The sequence below is a fragment of the Syngnathoides biaculeatus genome, chromosome 5 (genome assembly GCF_019802595.1).
Source record: "Syngnathoides biaculeatus isolate LvHL_M chromosome 5, ASM1980259v1, whole genome shotgun sequence".
NCBI classification, from domain to species: domain Eukaryota; kingdom Metazoa; phylum Chordata; class Actinopteri; order Syngnathiformes; family Syngnathidae; genus Syngnathoides; species Syngnathoides biaculeatus.
In genome coordinates this window covers 21,805,614-21,825,866 of record NC_084644.1, presented here as the reverse complement: position 1 = coordinate 21,825,866, position 20,253 = coordinate 21,805,614, and the positions used below count along the sequence as shown (strand labels likewise).

The window sequence follows — 20,253 nt, the reverse complement described above, 5'->3', positions numbered from 1 at the left end:
CCCAAATGACAGTTTGCTTCCAAGCCCTTGAGGAAGGTAGCTATTCTTTAGACTCTTGTTCTTCTTTTTCTTTCAGCAATAGACTGTGACAACATATTTGACATGGACTTCCTAATACAGTATCATAATAGAAATCCTTTTTTAGATATGTATTTCTCCTGCACAAGAGTCTATGTAAATACTCTAGATAATAGAATGTGAACTTCTTTCAATGACTTCTTAAAGACAGATTGCGTAAACTTTGATGATTTGACATCTACTTATCGTACTATGAGCAAAAGAGATCACAGGCTAGCGAGCACACAGTATACTTGTTGAGATAAAACTGAGCAGCAGGGTGTTGTTGTGACCTGGGGTCATGGTCAGTGTTTTCATTGAACAATACACTGCTTTCTTTGTGAAAAGTGCTGGCCTCTGTGTTTAAACTCGTATGAATGGTTTCAGCACAGCATGTTTGTTGAACGAGCTTGGGGGAGGTTTGACAGCAGGAGAGCAAACTGAGCTGAGGATGCACAGATGAAATTTCTGCCAAAAGGACTTCATCATTATAAAAAGGTCTATGTATCTGCCGATATTTTCTACAATATTTACCAGAACGGGCAGCACGGTGGATCAGCTGGAAAGCGTTGGCCTCACAGTTCTGAGGACCCGGGTTCAATCCCAGCCCTCCCTGTGTGGAGTTTGCGTGTTCTCCCGTGCCTGCGTGAGTTTTCTCTGGGCAGTCCGGTTTCCTCCCACATTCCAAAAACATGCAACAGTCATTGGACACTAAATTTCTCCTATGTGTGATTGTGAGTGCAGCTGTTTGTCTCGATGTGCCCTGCGATTGGCTGCCAATCAGTTCAGGATTTACCCTGCCCCTTGCCTGTTGACAGCTGTGATAGGCTCCAGCACTCCCGCGACCCTCGTGAACATAATCGGCTAAGAAAATAGATGGATTTACCAAGACGATAACTCCGCTATCATGGCACCACAGTTGCTGCTATTTTTACTGCTGTTACTACTACTACTACTACTACTACTGTCATGGTCCTGCCGTTCCAGTCCTGGCTGTGCGTGTCCCACCGGACTGACGATGTTTCAGAGCCGCACACTTGCGCCTCATCTCCGCTGATTAACCCTGGTACTTATCGGACCCAGGGGACGACTGGTCTTCGCCAGATCGTCGCCTCGCATGTCTCATTCGCGCACTTCTGAAGTCCTGACTTCAACCTCCCGTGTACCGACCAACGCCTGTCTCCCGACCTACCCTGTAAGCCTGTCGCTACTGATCCTGTTGCTTGTGTGGACTGACTCCGCGGTTACCGTCTCTGGAACAAATATAGACTTTCTCCTTACTGCTTGCCTGTCACCCGAGTCGTGCATTTGGGTCTGCCCTCGAGCCTCGTTCGACTACTACTACAGTAAAAAAAAAAAAAAAAAAAAAACACATTTGCATGTAAAATCCACCAAATTGATTAAATGACTAGGTGCATGTTACTTTAATGGAAGTGACGCAATAATCACGCCAAAAGTTTGGATTTTTTTTTTTTTTTTTTTTACAAATGATGTATTTATTGATACACATAGACAAAATGATTAGTGACCTGAATCAATAGGTCGCCAAAAATTTAACTGGGGTACAGAATCATGAACAGTAGATAAATTTAAGGGTGCATAGTAAGTTAGTTGAAATGTTGTCATTTTTACAGCAAAAACACCCACATCCCGATAGAAACAAATTGAGACCAAAAGGATATGCAGATATATAAAGGAGTATTCTACACTGTAAACATATTTAATAAATCAATTCACAAACGCAGAGACCAAATACAACTTGTCTACTGATTGGACCCAGTTTCTGTAAAAAAAACAAGAATAAAAAATGGTGCATTTATGCTGAGTATTAACAAAGGTAACAAAGAGGTATAAAGCTCGTGCACCTATGTCATAAAATCAGGTGACTTTTGTTTGCCTCGCCATATTACCTGTCAAGCTAAGCATTGCTCAATGCTAAGTCGATTGGAGACGACAAGGAAATATGTCTTGTAACACAACGCCCAGAGTCTTGTCCGATACCGTCAAACATTTAGAAGGTGAAAGGAAACGACGGTACATGGAAAAATTAGATAAACTCGGTATAGAGGACCCGTATTTAATGCCGAAGTTGATGTTTTCGTCGATAAGAAATTTGACTATTAATTCACTTCCGCTTGTCTTGGACAATTGGATATACACATGGATCTGGTGAGTAAGTCGTCGAGATTTACACGGAAAAGTTTGAAAGTGTATAAAAGACAGGACGCATACGAATAATTTGTTGCTGGATCTGTTCTCATCAGAAATAAATCTCACATAGTGACAGTTTTGACGGCTTGTGAATACAGAAGTGTGTTCGCCGACACGTTAACGTTTGGCGGAATCCATTGATCTTTTCAGCTTGTATTCAATACAAATACCAATATTTAAATAAATTGACCTCTGGTTTTACACAAACTCTCACTCATTAACTATGATTGAAAAAAGACAATGGTTGGCGGCTCGTGAACGCGGAAGTGTGTTCGGCGACACGTTAACCTTTGCCGGAATCCATCGATCTTTTCCGCCAGTATTCAATACAAATGCCAATATTTAAATAAGTGACCCCTGGTTTTACACATACTCTCATTCATTAACTATGATTGAAAAAAAAAAAAAAAAAACAGAGGACAGAGTTGTTTCCATGAAACGTACAAGAAAGCAACTGCGGCCACATTTAACCTCTGTAAACCTCTGCGACACAGTTTTTTATTTAACACACATTGTTCTCAAATGAGCCAATTTGGCATTATAAATACTTTTTGGTAATTTGAGATTGAGAAGAATAATTCCTACCTGAAATGAAGCGATTGCTCCACAGGCGTGTGTGTATTTTGGTTGGGCACCATCCATCACATTTAATTGCCGAAATCCATCAATCTTTTCTGGTCTTTTTAGCTGGTATTCCATAGAATGATCTCTTTGAATATCTGTCACGTCTGTTCTGGCAACCAAACAGCACAACAGGTCTCGGGTATTGTAAATATTCTCCTCCGGTTCAATGTCTCCCACAATGTCGAGCAGCTCTGTTTGACTGGCAGTATGGCGCGGGGGAAATTGTGACGTCACATGTACGAGCTCTACAATGTTAACACTGAACAGTTTGATTAGTTGCAGTGGACTGACAGACTGACAAGGGAAATTACATGTTTTAATGTTGTTTTCACATGGGCTACTGACTAGAGACATTCCACATTAAAGGAAGAAAACCAAGCATATAGACGTACTTTTGGTACAACTTGCTAGCAAGACAGGCAGAGATTAATACTCTAAATTGTAAAGTATGTATTGTTGGAGGAGAGAGATTACTTCGTGAATATCTACAAAAAATGATTTCAGATTTTAGCATGTATCTCCTAAGTACTACATTTCTTGCTTATAAATCGAACTGCAAAGTAGTCATGCATAGAAAGTGCTTAATAAGTGAACAAAATGAAAGTAAAAGAAAAAAAAACCTACTGCAGTTAAAAGGAAATATCACATCTACTCTTTCCCAGCAATGTTTGATAAAATTACATCAAAACCAATCCTAACAAAATAATTAGCTTGTCAAAATGGCATTGCATCGTTTTAAATATTGGGTACACCATTTTCAATAATTCAACTCCCGTAAAAATGCAGAGCATTAAAACAATATGCAATCACTTAAAAGCACAGCATCAGAAATTGAAAAAGACGCAAAGGTGTGGCCCTGCCAACAATATCATTTTTGCAGCAAACGACAATTGACATCATACAAGAGAGGACCAACAAAGTGTAGCCTCGCATATTCATAGTGGATTTGGTATTTGTGTTTTTTTGGCTACTCAGTGGGCAACACAAAGGGAGCACACTTTTTTTGTTCATGTCAGTCCCATATAACACAAACGTGCATGACTGGGCACTGATGTTTGCTATTAAGTTAAATAGGTAATTACTACGTAGCAGTTGACACTTTCTGGTTTAAATGATGTAAAAATCTGAAAAAAATGCTTAGGGGGAAAAGAAAAAGACTGCTCATGAAGCTACCATGCATTCAGTTTCCATGCATGACCTCGACAAAACTATTCCATTTGCAATTATATTCTCGTGTAGGAACTGGATCTGGGGAAATATGGTACAAATGTGATTTTTCACACTTGACCAGACAGTTTGAGTGTCTTTCTTTTTCTCAGACATCCCAGGCAGCAGATCTTCCTGCATGCTGACCCAGGTTGTACTTTCTCTTCACAGTTTGCTTTTTGTGTTTGCTTCAATAACCGGTCGATGACTACACACCGACTTATGGCTGTGTCTGTCACTCAAGGCCATAAGGCTGTTCAGGTTTTAGCACACACATGGAGCTTGAAGGCAGAGAAAATCATGTGGGGAGCAGCCTCTCAGCTTCTTCTGGAGGGTGAAGAAGAATGAAAAAAAAGGGATATATTGTATATACTGTATTATATAAACAGTCATGCAGTCATGATGTGAACTATAAACTACATCACACAAAGAAATGACTTACTGTAATACTTCATGTAACTGTAGTAATCGCCTGACCTGAGGGTGATTGAGAGTTGAGCCCTTCTGTTGTGACAAATTGGAGTTCAGACCCCAATGCGGCAATGGAACTTCGAGGACGAATGGAACGGTCGCCTGAAAAACTTCGGCGGAGTAAAGCCTAAAAAGCAAGTCAAGTTGAAAGTCACATGTTTCTGGTCAAATAACCTACAACGGTAAAGGTAATGCAATTTGATTATTTAACATGCACCAGAGTGGACTTATACGTTGATAATAAGCAAAGGTGGGAAAGGTTTGAGGAAGTAAAACTTGCCTTGCGTGTCATGGGACTCGTAGGGGCGGAGGCACTGCTGTAGAGACTCAGACTCGAGTTGGATCTGCTAACAGTCAAACCTTTCGAGACGCTCCCTGTTGGAGACAAGTACTTCTCCTTGATCTTCAGATTGGTCCGACCTTTTACTGTTGGTAAAAGAGCAGGAGAAGTGATTAGAATGCTGTAGAGGCCTTTATTTTATTTTATTGTAGCTATTAATCGAAAGACAGGCTTGTGACCGCATGTGTACAGGTTACAAATTTGTTGTTACACTTGAGTTAAAGAAAGAATCCCCGAAAATAGTAACTACAGACAAAAGGCCGTGATGAATGAAATAGCCTGAAAAAAAATTAATAATATTACTCAGTGTCGCCTCTGAATTATAATCCTACAGCATATCAAAAGAAACCAAATGAAACTGGAAAGTTCATTGAATATTTTAGGACAGTTTTCAAGTACTGAAAAAAAAAAATACAAAAAAATATGCACTTTCATGACGGCTAGCATTAAAATACAGCAGTGCAGTAGCCCTAAACTTTAATACAAAATAAGGCAGAGGTTAAGTACACAGTTTAAATGTGAACACTGCAATTAAATAAAGGAGAAAGTACTTACCTTATTCAATGACAGTGTATTGTACAAAAAGTTCAAATAAAAATGTGGCTCAATAAAAGTTTAAAAATAAAAGAAGCAGTGTTTTTTTTTTTGTGCACTACTAAAGGGAGGCCGCGTACCACTAGTGGTGCTGGTACTGCACTTTAAGAATCAGTGGTTTATCAGAATTAGTTTAGCAAGTTTGTCCACTTGTGTAGAAGCAATAGCACAGATTGTACTGCAGAAGTTTATCAATGCAACTTATAGGTTGTGGAAAGGAGCCTTTTCCTTTGGGGTTTTCATGTTAATGTAAGATGTGTAATTTTTTTTCTGAATCCACAAAGCACACCAAAATGTATTTGTTTGTTCCTCATCATATTTCAGGAAGTTTAGTGGTAATTGCTTGGAAACAAAAAAAACAGCTTTTGTGGGTTATTCTTGAAAGGGATAATAAATAAAATGACTTTGACAATACAGTACTCAAAACCCGGAATTAAAAAAAAGTTCTCATATTATTGCCATTTCAATTAATGACTTGTCGATTTATGTAGCGATTTGTTTCTCTTAAATGCATTTTTTTTCTGTTAACTGACACTTTTGGGACAAGTCCAGTTTTCAGTACGCTTACCTCTGCAGGGGTCATTCTTCACCAGGAACTCATCGAGAGCAGTCCAGCCTCCTCCCACTCTAACCATCAACGTGCTCCGCAACATACGAACCATCCGCAACTGTTGGGACTCTCCAAACTGCTTACAATTGAACATTTGCAATGACAATAAACTGTGAAAAATATATTAAAGCTTGTAAACTAACACCAGATATTCAGAACGGCAAATGTACAACCGCAATTCCAATGACGTTGGCATGTTGTGTTAAACAGAAAAAACAGCACAATGTTTTGTAAATCATATTCAACCTACACTTGATCAAATACACTATAATGTTCTAACTGATAAACTTTATTGTTTTTAGCAAATAACCATCAACTTAAAATTTTATGGCTGCAACACATTCCAAAAAACCTGGGACAGTGTCATGTTTAACTCTGTGTTACATCACCTTTTCTTTTACCAACACTGAATGAACATTTGGGGACTGAGGACACGACTTGTCAAAGCTATGTAGGTAGAATTCTTTCCCATTCTTGCTTGATGTGCAGCTTCAGCTGTTCAACAGTCTGGGGTCTTTGTTAGCGTATTTTATGCATCATAATGTGTCACACATTTTCAATGGGAGACAGGTCTGGACTGCAGGCAGGCCAGTCTAGCCTCCACATTCTTTTCCTACAATGCAACGCAGCCCTACAGGGGCACAAACTAGTGCAATCTGCAGGCCGGTCCCAAGCCCGAATAAATGCAAAGGGTTGCATCAGGAAGGGCATCCGGCGTAAAAACTGTGCCAAAAAAATATGAGCGTTCATCAAAAGAATCCCATACCGGATCGGTTGTGGCCCAGGTTAACAACGCCCGCCACCGGCACTGGTAACCTGCAGGGCGTCGGTGGAAATTCAGATACTGTGGGTCGAAGACAAAGAAGAGGAGGAAACCGGATCCAGCATCAGAAGAAAAAGAGGAATGCACCGAGCCTACAACTGAGTGTAGGGACTTTGAATGTTGAGACTATGACAGCAAAAGCTCAGGAGTTGGTTGACATGATGATTAGGAGAAAGGTTGATATATATCGTGCATCCAAGAGAGCAGGTGGAAAGGTAGTAAGACTAGATGTTTATGAGCAGGGTTTAAATTATTCTACCACAGAGTAGATGGGAAGGGAAATGGAGTAGGGGTTATTTTAAAGGAAGAGTGGGCTAAGAATGTCTTGGAGGTGAAAAGAGTATCAGATCGAGTGATAAGACTAAAATTTGAAATTGAGGGTGTTATGTATAATGTGGTTAGCGGCTATGCCCCACGGGTAGGATGTGACCGAGAGTTGAAAGAGAAATTCTGGAAGGAACGAGATGAAGTATTTCTGAGCATCCCAGACAGCGAGAGAGTTGTGATTGGTGCAGATTGTAATGGACATATTGGTAAAGGAAACAGGGGCGATGAAGAAGTGATGGGTAAGTAAGGAAAGGAACTTTGAGGGACAGATGGTGGTGGACTTTGCAAAAAGGATTGAGATGGCTGTAGTGAACACTTATTTCCAGATGAAGGAGGAACATATAGTGACCTACAAGAGTGGAAGTAGTAGCACGCAGGTGGATTATATTTTGTGCAGACTATGTAATCTGAAGGAGGTTACTGACTGTAAAGTAGTGGTAGGGGAGAGTGTACTTGACAGCATAAGATGGTGGTGTGTAGGATGAATCTGGTGGTGGGTAGGAAGATTAAGAAGACAAAGGTAGAGCAGAGAACCATTTGGTGGAAGTTGAGAAAGGATGAATGTTATGTGGCCTTTCGGAAAGAGTTGAGACAGGCTCTCAATGGACAGCAGAAGCTCCCGGAAGATTGGACTATAACAGCCAAGGTGATCAGAGAGACAGGTAGGAGAGTCCTTGGTGTGTCTTCTGGTAGGAAAGGGGAGAAGCAGACTTGGTTGTGGAACCCCAAAAGAAAAAACTGAGGAGAGGCGAAAGGAGTACATTGAGATGTGACGTAGCGCAAAAGTAGAGGTGGCAAAGGCTTAACAAGAGGCATATAATGACATGTACACCAGGTTGGACACGAAAGAAGGAGAAAAGGATCTCTACAGGTTGGCCAGACAGAGGGACAGTGATGGGAAGGATGTGCAGCAGGTAAGGGTGATTAAGGATAGAGATGGAAATGTGTTGACTGGTGCCAGTAGTGTGCTAACTTGATGGAGAGGATACTTCGAGAAGTTGATGAATGAAGAAAAGGAGAGAGAAGGAAGAGTAGAAGAGGCAAGTGGGAAGGACCAAGAAGTGGCAATGATTAGTAAGGGGGAGGTTCGAAAGGCACTACAAAGGATGAAAAATGGAAAGGCAGTTGGTCCTGATGACATACCGGTGGAGGTATGGAAGCAATTTGGAGAGATGGCTGTGGAGTTTTTGACCAACTTATTCAATAGAATACTAGTGGGCAAAAGGATGCCTGAAGAATGGAGGAAAAGTGTTCTAGTTCCCATTTTTAAGAACAAAGGGGATGTCCAGAGCTGTGGGAATTAATGAGGAACAAAGTTGATGAGCCACACAATGAAGTTATGGGAAAGAGTAGTGGAGGCTAGACTCAAGACAGAAGTATCTGCGAGCAACAGTATGGTTTCATGCTTAGAAAGAGTACCACAGATGCATTATTTACTTTGAGGATGCTAGTGGAAAAGTACAGAGAAGGTCAGAAGGAGCTATATTGTGTCTTTGTGGATCGAGAGAAAACCTATGACAGAGTACCAAGAGAGGAAGGGTGGGACTGCATGCGCAAGTTCGGTGTGGCGGAGAAGTATGTTAAAATAGTACAGGACATGTATGAGGGCAGCAGAACAATGGTGAGGTGTGCTGTTGGTGTGTCAGAAGAATTTATGGTGGAGGTGGGACTGCATCACGGATCAGCTCTGAACCCCTACCTGTTTGCAGTAGTAATGGATAGGCTGACAGACGAGGTTAGACTGGAATCCCTGTGGACCATGATGTTTGCAGATGATATTGTGATATGCAGTGAAAGCAGGGAGCATGCAGAGGAACAATTAGAAAGATGGAGCCATGCACTGGAAAGGAGAGGAATGAAGATTAGTCGAAGTAAAACAGAATATATGTGCGTGAATGAGAGAGGTGGAGGGGGAAGAGTGAGGCTACAGAAAAGATAGCAAGGGTGGACGACTTCAAATATTTAGGGTCAACAATCCAGAGCAATGGTGAGTGTGGTAAGGAAGTGAAGAAACGGGTCCAAGCAGGTTGGAACAGCTGGCGGAAGGTGTCTGGTGTGTTATGTGACAGAAGAGTCTCTGCTAGGATGAAGGGGAAAGTTTATAAAACATTGGTGAGGCCGGCCGTGATGTATGGATTAGAGACGGTGGCACTGAAGAAACAGCAGGAAGCAGAACTGGAGGTGGCAGAAATGAAGATGTTGAGGTTCTCGGTCAGAGTGAGCAGGTTGGATAGGATAAGAAATGAGCTCATTAGAGGGACAGCTAAAGTCGGATGTTTTGGAGACAAGGTTCGAGAGAGCAGACTTCGATGGTTTGGACATGTTCAGAGGCGAGAGAGTGACTATATTGGTAGAAGGGTGCTGAGGATGGAGCTGACAGGTAAAAGAGTGAGAGGAAGACCAAAGAGAAGGCTGATGGATGTTGCGAGGGAAGACATGATGGCAGTTAGGGTTATAGGGGAACATGCAGGAGATAGGGTACGATGGAAAATGGCGACCCCTAACGGGACAAGCCGAAAGGAAAAGAAGAAGAAAGTCCTTAAACTGTTCGACTATTTTCTCATGCACTTGTTCACAAAGTGGTAAACCTCCCCCATCTTTGCATGTAAATGACAGAAAATCAGGGAGGCTCTTTTTTTACTCAATCATGGCACCCATATGTTCCAATTACCTTTTTCACCAGTGGGATGTTCCAAACAGGTGTTTGATGAGCTTTTTTGACACGTGTTGGAGCTATAAAATTCTACATTAATTATATATATATATATATATATATATTTTTTTTTTTTTTTTTTTTTTAATTTTTTTTTGGGCTAAAAAAAATGAAGTTTATCAGGTTAAACATTAAATACCTTGTTTTTGGAGTGTATTCAATTAAATATAGGTTGAATGTGATTTGCAAATCAGTGCATTCTGTTTTGATTTATGTTTAACAAAAAGCTTCATAGGAATTGGGGTTGTTAAAACAAAAATGATAACTCACCTTGTATCTGTTGGCACTGATCTGCTCCACTTGAAACCTCTTGGGACAATTACATTGTGACACCTGACGGCTTACCTGCAAAAAGAAATTGCACGGAAAACTATTTGAGTAACAACTAACTATATCACAAGTAAGCATGTGTTGTTCGTACCTCTTCATTGATTTGATCCCCATCCAGAATTTTCCGATAGGGATCTCTGCTGGGGTGCAGTGCGCTCACAAACTCATAGTAATCAATGAAGCCATCACTGTTCATGTCAAAGATGGCTGCCACTGCGTTCATCTCCAGCGAGTTGGTGGGAAATTCTGCAGTGAAGGGGACAATGTTAATACATAGCTGTAGAGTATTTGGTGTACTATGGTATCTAGGATCTTTATGCATCATTGGTAAGTTGAAAGGGAATCAATGCTAAAATCAATGGAAATTATGTCAGTGAGAGTGGTGCAGATTACTTTGTTCACAAGCTTTCAACCCAGCAGTTTATGCGTCGATGCGGCAAATTTATGCATTTTTTTTCCAACGGCCACAAAGGGGCACTCGAGCGGAAAAGGTAAGATTGAGACTGGTGGAATATATGTGCCGAGGAAGTGACTTTTACCAGTCTGGCCCTGTTTGAGCTGCGCTAGTGTGTTACTGCCGTGTCTCAGTTTTTTACCGGTATGTTTTTTTTAATCGGCCTTGTCAGCGTGGCGCTAGCATTAGCTTTAGCGCGGCTGTGCTAGCGTTAGCGCAGCGGCGCTAGCATCAAACTGTCTGTATACTGTCTTTCTTTGTAAATATGTTTCAACTTGGGTTTCAATGTGGGTACTTGCGCCTTTTATACAGCAGCGGTGTATGTATGTACCAAATAGTATTTCTTTTCAAACGTACTGGGTAAGGCTTATAACATGGTGCGCTGTGTAGGCTGGGAATTAAGATAATTTGTAAATGTACTTTGCTGCACTGGCTTTCTGAGCATCTTCAAAGGAGCATTTTTATTCCATTCATTTCATTACTTTTTTCTTTTACATACCGTCTGTGTTTTAAATGGCACCACATTTATTGGTCATGTGAAATCAGTTCAGGTAATGTCTTAATTTCACATCTATACAAAACAACAAAAGGCAAGAGCCTTACTAGAAGCCAAGACGAAGTCGATGAACTCTTTCTGGCTGATGCGTCCATCCTGATCCCGGTCAATGTTGCGGAATATGTCTAGGATACGAGATTTCAAATGGCTGATCCACTGAATGTAGCGTTTTCGCCAAATATTAAAGTCAAAGTTGGCAAATTCTTCTATCTGTTGGAAAAAAGCAAAAATGTAGGGCTAACTCTTTAATGAAGGTTCAAAATAATTGATTGCATATATATATTGTATAGATTGCATATCTACAGTATATCAAATTGGTCAATGTACATTAGACTAACAATGTATGTGTATCGTATTAAAATATTAAAAAACAACACAATAACCTCTTTGAGTTTTTGCCGGTGTTGTTCAAGATGTTTTTGTCTCGCTAATGCCAGGAGCCAAAGTTTCTGCCACTGACTGACCAGCTGGATGAGCAGTGGGGTCTCGGGGTCGAGGTGCTCCAGGGGGAGTGCTGCTGGAGGCTGCATCTTCAGAGTGCTCCTCCTCTCTGGGAGAACAAAGAGTGGAAGTTTATTATCAGGTCAGTCCAATTCATGCCTTTTTGGGATGTAAACAACAGTGATGTCTTTACTTATGATTGGTCGTTTGGTGGGGGAAACGAGCTGTTTAGAAACAATCTTGTGTTTGCAGGACTTTGTAGCATGTTCAACTTCGGGGAGCTTCTTATTCAGCTCCTCCATGAATACCTGCAGGAGGAAAACATTTAGCCGATTGCTGTTATGTGTGTTAACAGTCACACTCTAGCTCTGAGTAGGCACACTTCCAAAGTGAACAATTTTTCCTCACATTTAAAAAAAAAAAAACATACAGAGTGCTGCTCAATAAGTTGTTGGTTCTGCGCTGTGTTTTCAGCCACAAGCTCTTCATCTCTGATACTGAGAGCTTCTTGTGCTGAAGAGATCCACTCCAACAGCCTTTGGACCTGTGCTCTCTCTTCCTCCAGAAGTTCTAAATTGGTCTGGATCCTTAAGCTCTGTTGCTGGGCCCACGTCAGAACCTATCTCGCAAATCCAAAAAAGGATTCTGTGATGTTGTGTCCTGGAAGCCTCCCTAATTAATTTCATTTACCTAACAGTAACCAACAAAACTTTGTCTGAGGAACAAAATGTGTCATTTTTCATAATGTTATCATAAAATGTCTCACCTCCTCGTAGCGAGTCCTGGTGACACTAATCCAGGACTTGAGGGTTACTGTTGAGTCTGGGTGACAAAAGGAGAGGATCTCTTCACCCAGAGACTGGATATTCTGTAGCTCAGCTGTCTGCGCTTTTAAGGCAGCCATTGTCTCCTGCAGAAAAAGGAAACAAACACTTAGGTCAACATTTCTGCATGTAATCAATTATTCAATGATCAAATATGATCATAGACGACTAACACCCTCATTGCCCGACTGCATCCCCTTGAGCTTGTTACTGAATCCTGATCTGGGCCCTGACCTCATCCCACATTTGACCTTCCCTGATGTTTCGTGCATAGAATTGGAAGTGGTCCTTACCTCATTCTGTTTGTGAAAAGCAAGCAAACCTTCCTCTTCATCTGGTACGACTCCGAATTTAAAAAGCCTTTCTACCTCGGTGAGTCGCTCCATGAAAGAGTGAACAAGGCCATCGAATTTCTCAGCCTCATGGGAGCAAAGATCAAGAGATGATAATTACATTAACTGATAACCAACCATAACACAGTTGTATAAAGCAAGAAATTTTGTGATGACAAGTTACTTGCAACCTAAATTTCATGCAGCAAAAAATGAGGAAATATGGGTTATCATAATTTATTTTTTTTAGTGTGCTGCAAAGAGCACATAAAGTCATACACGAACAACTCAACATACAGTACCATGTGACACAGGGTTAAGTATTAGTTCACATACCATAGCGTCATTAATGCTACGCTTGAAGTACCTGCTGAAGTGCAGCCTCAAGCCTGTCCTGTTTGGCAACTGAAAGCTTACACACCACCTCCCAGCGGCCCTCCAATTCATCCATTTGCTGCTGCAGCCAGTATGAATCAACAGTGCTGCTTCTGGTCAAGTCCTTTACTGAGCGTTTCAGAGTCTTGATACAGCCTGCTCGCTTCCCTAGCTCCTTTTGGAATGCCTTAGTGAGAAAAACAAATATGTTTTGCAGAACATGAAACGTGACATAGTAATGGAAGATTTCTGCTTTGGTGGCGTACCTTGTGTTTGTCTATCAGATTGTTGACCAAGTCCTTGTCTCCACTAACAGGGACATCTTCAGCTAAGTGGGGCTCAGCTCTATATAGCCAGTCATTCAGTGCTTGAAGAGCATCTGTGAACCTTCCTGAGAAAAGTAAAGCTTCCTCTAGTTTGTGTTGTCTGCAAGAGAAAAATGACTTCACTCAGCATCTTTTATACTTTGTAGAAATTCATGTTCTCCTGCCAATAACAACATATCATGGAACCTCTCGGTAGACTTTCCACTGATGGTGTCCCACGTGTCTTTCAATTCAGCCAGGAGGTTCTCCAGGTGCTGCTTGTCATGGCTGCTTTGTGCTCTCTCATGAAGTTTGCGGCCACTCTTTAGTGTCACTTCATACATGGGCCTCTTGGATCTCAACACTTTCTGGAATGCCTAAAGAAAATCAGCAGGATCCATGAACATTCACACATAACATAACATTATTGTTAAAACCTGAATGTACCTTCTGCTCAGTTAGTTGCTGTTTAATCTCCTCATGTGACGGAGCAATCTCTTTATGGTTATCTAAGGTTTCTTCTACCTCATACATCCAGTCCATCAGAAGGCGACAAGATTCATTAAACTGAAAGTAAAGGCAAATTTTACTTTGATTGTGATCGTGTTTTTCAGTTCAGGCATCGCTGAACATGGATTTTGATATTGAACATAGAAAACCCACTACCTGTTTGGCATCCTTTTTGACCTCATCCAGCATCCTGCCTCTCTCTGAAGTACACTGATGGAGCTTTTTGTAGCGATCCTGGACAGTCATGATGAGGTTATGAATGACATCACAATCCTCTTTCCTGCTAAGCTCTGCAAGTCTCCTGGCAGCACTCTCCACTGTGGTTTTCTTCTCCCCGTAACCATTGATTTCATCTACTAAGGTCTTTACAGATACGTTATTACAGAGAAAAGAGGGATTACATTACATCGTGCTGAAGTACAAAATAAAACAATATACTGTATATTGAAATGACCTACCCTATGATCTTCCAGTTGGTTATAAACTGTGTCCAGAACAAAGCTGGGAGCTGGGAGGAGTCCAATAGACTCTTCACACTTGGTCATCTTGGTGAGAAGGTCCTGGATATCACTGTAGAATTCCTTAGCAAGACTCAAGCCTTTTGTTAGCTTTGCCTGAAAAAAAATAGCAATAGACCCTTAATTGTGTAATATATTGATAACAAACAGATGAGTTGGAAAACCTTGCGCTCTTGAACTTTGTTGTAGACAGAAGACCACTTTTGTTCTAAGATTGACAGGGTGTGTTCTGTACTTGATCCCCGCATAACATTATTGCATTCCAGCATTCTTTGGATGGAATTTTTCACATCTGTGTAGGTGTGAAGTTTTGACTCCATCTCATTGCACAACTCCTGTTGCAGGTGAACAGAACAAAAGAGTAGGATGTTAATGTGAAGCTATGTCTAAGAAGTATAACAGTTTGTTTGGCTCACCAAATGAGCATTAAGCCTCTCACTGGTTGATTCTGGCATTCCCCACATGGATTTGGAAGATGGCAATCTCATGTCTGTGTTGTCCAGCCACTGGAGAAGGTCCTGAATCTCCATTGTAATATCTTGCACCTGCAAAAGAAGACAAAAATGCATTTCACTTGAATAAAAGTGCACAAACATATATTTGGCAACCCAACAAAGGAGCTTCAAAATAAACAGCAGAGATAGCTGGAAGGGTGAAACCTGAAAGTTTGCAATGGACCTTTCCGACTGGCGATCTTCAGCTCCGCCCACTTAGCTACAGTTGCCGTGCCCCACAATCTTCCAAAATGGCGATTGAACAGAACATGTTTGAACTGGATACTGTATCGCGTATTCCAGATAATGGGGTATGTTTTTTGCAAAATGTGTCAAACTTGTCCAAGAGAGATATACAGATAGGTCTCACCTATTTCACGCAAGGATATGGACATGGAATTAAGATTTTGGACGGACGTTGCAGGACGCAATGTCAGAGTTCCAGCAAAACGTTGGCGATCAATGCAAGAAAGTTTGACGCCTCACAAACTTCATATTGAAATCCAACAGGATAAAATTATGGAATCGTACTGCGCATGTAAAGCAGGGTGAGTACTTTTTACTTGGAAAGATCACAAGTAATATCATTGTAGTCTTTATAAGTGAGTGGGTCTATTCCTTTGACTTGGCTCGTAATGGAACCCAGTGCCCTCCCTGTCTTAAAAGTCCGATGCGATACAAATAGGCAAATAGACATTTCTCTTGATTGACATCGTGCATTTACGTATCACTCACCCGACTCGTCGGCATAAAACATTACACACTTCATTCAGCAGGTCTGTGATACACTAACATACACGTGTCAGTGATACACTAACAATACATGTGCTCTCTTTGCTGTGGTTGACAAGCATACAACCCCCACCCCCCGAATCAGATAGATCTAGAAATCAGAAAACAGGTGACAAATGCAACGAGTTTGCCCGTTATTTTAGTGAAAAAATACAATCCATCAGGTTAAATGTCAGCACAAATCAGCAAAAAGATAAAATGATCTCACATCTGAAGCCAACCAAAGAAAACTCTATTAACTTGTCAGAATTTGTTACAGTTGACCAAAAAACTGTTGAGAAAACTGTTCAGCAGTTGAAACCATCAAGGAGGTGTCTCAACACAATACCATCTGACTTTTTCAAAACTATGGTGAAGTCAGTGCTACCTGATTTGCAACAAATAATCAATTGCTCACTTCAGTCTGGCGAGTTTCCCAAAGCTCTTAAAGTAGCTGCTGTTAAGCCTCTTCTAAAAAAACAGAGCAATGGACGATTTCATGTTAGCAAGCTATAGACCCATCTCAAATCTGCCGTTCATGGCCAAGATTCTTGAAAAAGTCAGCAATTTCTTGAATTTAAATGGACTTTTTTGACAAGTTTCCGAACTCATCGCAGTACAGAATCTGCTCTCTAAGGTTGAACACTGACTCAGGAAAGGTTTCAATTTTGGTCTTGTTGGATCTCAGCATGGCTTTTGATATGGTACATCACAATAGACTGCTAAACAGGTTGGAAATGTGGGTAGGACTAAATGGAAAGGTTCTCAAATGGTTTAGGTCCGACCTGGAGGAAAGGAGCTACTTTGTGACCATTGGAGGTGATGACCTATGGGGTCTCTCAAGGGTTAGTTCTTGGACCTCTCCTGTTCAGCCTGTATATGCTACCCTTGGGTCAAATTCTTCAAAACCTTAGTTTTGACTACCATAGCTATGCAGATGACACACAGTTAGCAGTGTCTCCAGATGACTACAGTTCAATTGTGGTATTGTGCCACTGTCTCAATCAGATAAATAACTGAATGAGCCAAAAATTTCAACTAAATCACAACAAAACTGTGACAATTGTTTTTGGCAATAAAGAAAAGAGAATTGCTGTTATTAAACACCTGGACTCTCTATCTTTAAAAACCAAAGACCAAGTCCGAAACCTTGATGTTCTGACTGATTCTGACCTGACTTTCAACAATCATATCAAATCAATCACAAAAACTGCCTTCTACCATCTGAAAAACATCTAAAGTGAACTCTTGTATGTGTCACACTGTCATGGTCCTGCTGGTCCAGCCTTGGCTGTGCAGGTCCCCACACACCTGCACTGATTAGGAGGCGCACACCTGCGCCTCATCGGCAGTGATTAACCCCTGTATTTATAAGACCCAACGGATGATCTGTCTTTGCCAGATGGTCGCCACCCATGACTTGTTCCCGCACTTCCACATTCCTGACGCCAACCTCCCGTGTACCGACCAACACCTGTATCCCGACTAACCCCGTAAACTTGTCTCTCCTGTTCCTGCTCCTTGTGCTGACTGACTCCGCTGTTATCGATTTCGGAACGAATAAAGACTCACTCCTCACTGCCTTCCTGTCCACCGAGTCATGCATTTGAGTCCGCCCTCGAGTGCTGGTTATGATAGAACGATCTGGCCAAGACATGGACCCAGCCGACTTCGAAGCCATCCGCCGCTCATTACAATTCCAAGGCAGCCTGACTGAGCAGGAAGCTGCCCTCCAGGTAACAAACCAGAGGCTCCTTGAGATCTGTGCCCGGCTAGAGCTGTGGCTAGCCTCTTAGGCTAGCGCCGGTACTACCATGCCGATGGCGGCCACTCTGACTTCTACCCCTGCCCAGCTCGCTCCGACTACCCCACCAGCCGCGGAGAGTCAGCATACCGGAGTAACAGCTCTCTCCTGACCCGATCGCTTTTCTGGCAACTCAGGAACGTCCGACCCTTCCTATCTTGGTGTGACCTCCACTTCGAGCTACAGGCTTCCTCCTTCCCGACGGACCGCGCAAAAATCGCCTTCTTCATGTCCCACATGACGGGAAGAGCGGAGGTGTAGGCCACGGCGGAGTGGAGTCGCAACTCTGAAACGTGTCACTCCTGGACGGCCTTCGTCTGCGCCATTATACAGGTTTTCCAGTACGCCGCACCGGAATGCGAAACAGCGGCGACGCTGATGACATCACACCAGGGACAGCAATGAGTGGGTGACTACTCCATCGAGTTCTGCATCCGGGCAGCCGAGAGCTGATGGAACGAGGACGCCCTCCTCGACGCCTTCTTCCAGGGGCTCTCACCGCAGATCCACAGCCTTCTCATCGCCGTGGACCTCTCTACCTCCCTGGATTCACTCATCGCCCTGGCTCTCAAAATCGATCAGAGACTAGTGATCCAGGGACAAATGGACACACTTGTCGGAGGAGAAACCTCCGCCACCGACACCCACACCCAAGACGGAACCCATGTAGGTGGAAGGCCTCAATGGCCCAGCAGAGGAGTGCCTGCGACATCTGCAGGAGGGACGCTGCTTCTACTGTGGGCGCCTGGGTCACTTAGTAGCCCACTGCCCGGTCAAACCGAACCGTCCCGGCCTCAAGATCACTACTCCGGTGAGTGTAAGATATACCGCGGCGGAATCGAGTCGAGCGCTGCTCCAGGTCCCCTTAAGCATGGAGGGGCATTCGTGTTCCGTCACAGCGTTAATTGACTCAGCCTCAGACGCTAATTTAATTAACCCCCGTGAAGTTGAAGCGTAGGGCACTGCAAACTTCCAGACGCAGCGGTTCCGCAATGCGTATGCGGCGGATGGCAAATTCCTCTGTCGGGTGACGCACCGTACGCAAACAAATGGGAATGACGTTTCCGGATGGTCACATGGAGAGAATAAGTTTCACATGTTCAACTCACGGAGCAGCAACATCATCCTGGGCAGCCCGTGGCTTAAGGAGCACAACCCGCATATTGATTGGATCACGGGTCAAATCAGGGTGTGGGGCGAAGAGTGCAGCAAGGGGTGTTTCGGAACTCAAGAGGAGGGGAGTATTCAAATTGCGCCCATTGACATAGAAGCCAGGTCCCGTCCCAGAGTTATCCGCGGTGCCATCCTGTTATCTGGACCTCAAGGAGGTCTTTTTGGAGGCTAAAGCTAAATCCTCTTTGTTTTGAAATGTCTTTAATCATGTAAAGCACATTGAATTACCTGGTGTATGAAATGCGTTATACAAATAAATTTGCTTTGCTTTGCATTTGCTTTAACAAAGTGAAAGTTGTTCTCCAGTAATGTATAAAGCACTAATAATGAAATCAGATACTTCACCCTCACTTAACTTTGAACCTACAGCTTTGTGTTTATTGTCCACAGTTAGTTGTAAATCACGTGCTTTTCCGCGAGCCTTAATCCATTGTAGACCCTTGCTCAACTGCGTTTTAGGCTTTGGAAAATGAATCAACCCGGCCCCCTGTAATCTAGCCGGATATCTTTTCATCAGAATTGCACGTTCCCGAAGCGCATCTGAGGGCCATTTTGTTTGTAACATTAACTTTTCCAACCGCACGCGACCGACCAGCATTGCTTGTGGGAGGGTCAAGCCAGGGGTGTTAAGGGGGGGGGGGGGGTACTATCATGGTCCGGCCAGTCCAGCTCTGGCTGTGCGGGTTCCCGTACACCTGCACTGATTAGGAGGCGCACACCTGCGCCTCATCAGCAGTTATTAACCCTTGTATTTATAGGATACGTATATATTATATTATATTACATATATTAGTCAATGCGGCTATCTGATTGGCTATTATTGTACAAGTGATTGACAGGTTGGAAAGGTCCATTATATTGAGGTTGTCACATTATATAGGGTGAGCCGTATAATAAGATATATTTTGTCAAATTCAGTTTCACTCATTGTTTTTAAAACTGCCATCAATGTTTGAGTCATGTTTATGTACATTTACAACAATCTTTGTCAACCTAAAATGTATTTAAAATACCGAAGTTAAATTCAGTGTTTGTAGTGTCAAATGACAACCACAAAAAAAAAGAACCCAAAAACATCTCTTCCATGGAAATTCTTGCTTGGAAAGAGATCATGGTGATAAATATCTGAACTGAAAACTTTTGAAGAAACTTGATTTGCCGTGTACTTTTATTTATTTATTTATTTTTCATTTATAATTATTGGACATCCAAACATGGTCTGAGTCATAAGCATCGTATCCTGGTTAAATTACTTTTACCTGCTTTATTTCATGCAGAAAAAAACTAAACTCCCTTCGAATTGTGAGAGTTGCCCACAACCCAGAGCTGTCCGCACATCATGACTGGCCAACTTCATATCCGCTAGTATGAGGCATTTTCAAACTTAAAC

At 42.2% G+C, this 20,253-nt stretch overlaps 1 protein-coding gene across 5 annotated transcripts in view; it reads right to left on the bottom strand.

Annotated features, from left to right (window-relative positions):
- Positions 1-1,554: 1,554 nt before the first annotated feature.
- The window catches only part of macf1b (microtubule actin crosslinking factor 1b), a 32,019-nt gene continuing 13,320 nt past the window's right edge, over positions 1,555-20,253 (bottom strand). Inside the window, exons 21-40 of one of the 5 annotated variants that reach the window (XM_061820447.1) lie at positions 15,038-15,166; positions 14,786-14,956; positions 14,562-14,717; positions 14,260-14,466; positions 14,041-14,160; positions 13,801-13,970; positions 13,555-13,714; positions 13,281-13,475; positions 12,875-13,000; positions 12,524-12,667; positions 12,188-12,376; positions 11,951-12,065; positions 11,700-11,866; positions 11,364-11,526; positions 10,398-10,552; positions 10,247-10,321; positions 6,072-6,192; positions 4,850-4,995; positions 4,541-4,696; positions 1,555-4,425 (exon numbers count right to left, since the gene is read on the bottom strand). In XM_061820447.1, the coding sequence (XP_061676431.1) occupies positions 4,550-4,696; positions 4,850-4,995; positions 6,072-6,192; positions 10,247-10,321; positions 10,398-10,552; positions 11,364-11,526; positions 11,700-11,866; positions 11,951-12,065; positions 12,188-12,376; positions 12,524-12,667; positions 12,875-13,000; positions 13,281-13,475; positions 13,555-13,714; positions 13,801-13,970; positions 14,041-14,160; positions 14,260-14,466; positions 14,562-14,717; positions 14,786-14,956; positions 15,038-15,166 (2,856 nt within the window). In that variant the 3' untranslated portion in view covers positions 1,555-4,425; positions 4,541-4,549. Of the gene's footprint in view, positions 4,426-4,540; positions 4,697-4,849; positions 4,996-6,071; positions 6,224-10,246; positions 10,322-10,397; positions 10,553-11,363; positions 11,527-11,699; positions 11,867-11,950; positions 12,066-12,187; positions 12,377-12,523; positions 12,668-12,874; positions 13,001-13,280; positions 13,476-13,554; positions 13,715-13,800; positions 13,971-14,040; positions 14,161-14,259; positions 14,467-14,561; positions 14,718-14,785; positions 14,957-15,037; positions 15,167-20,253 lie in introns of those variants that run through there. The other 4 variants (XM_061820448.1, XM_061820445.1, XM_061820446.1 and 1 more) reach the window with 4 other exon arrangements.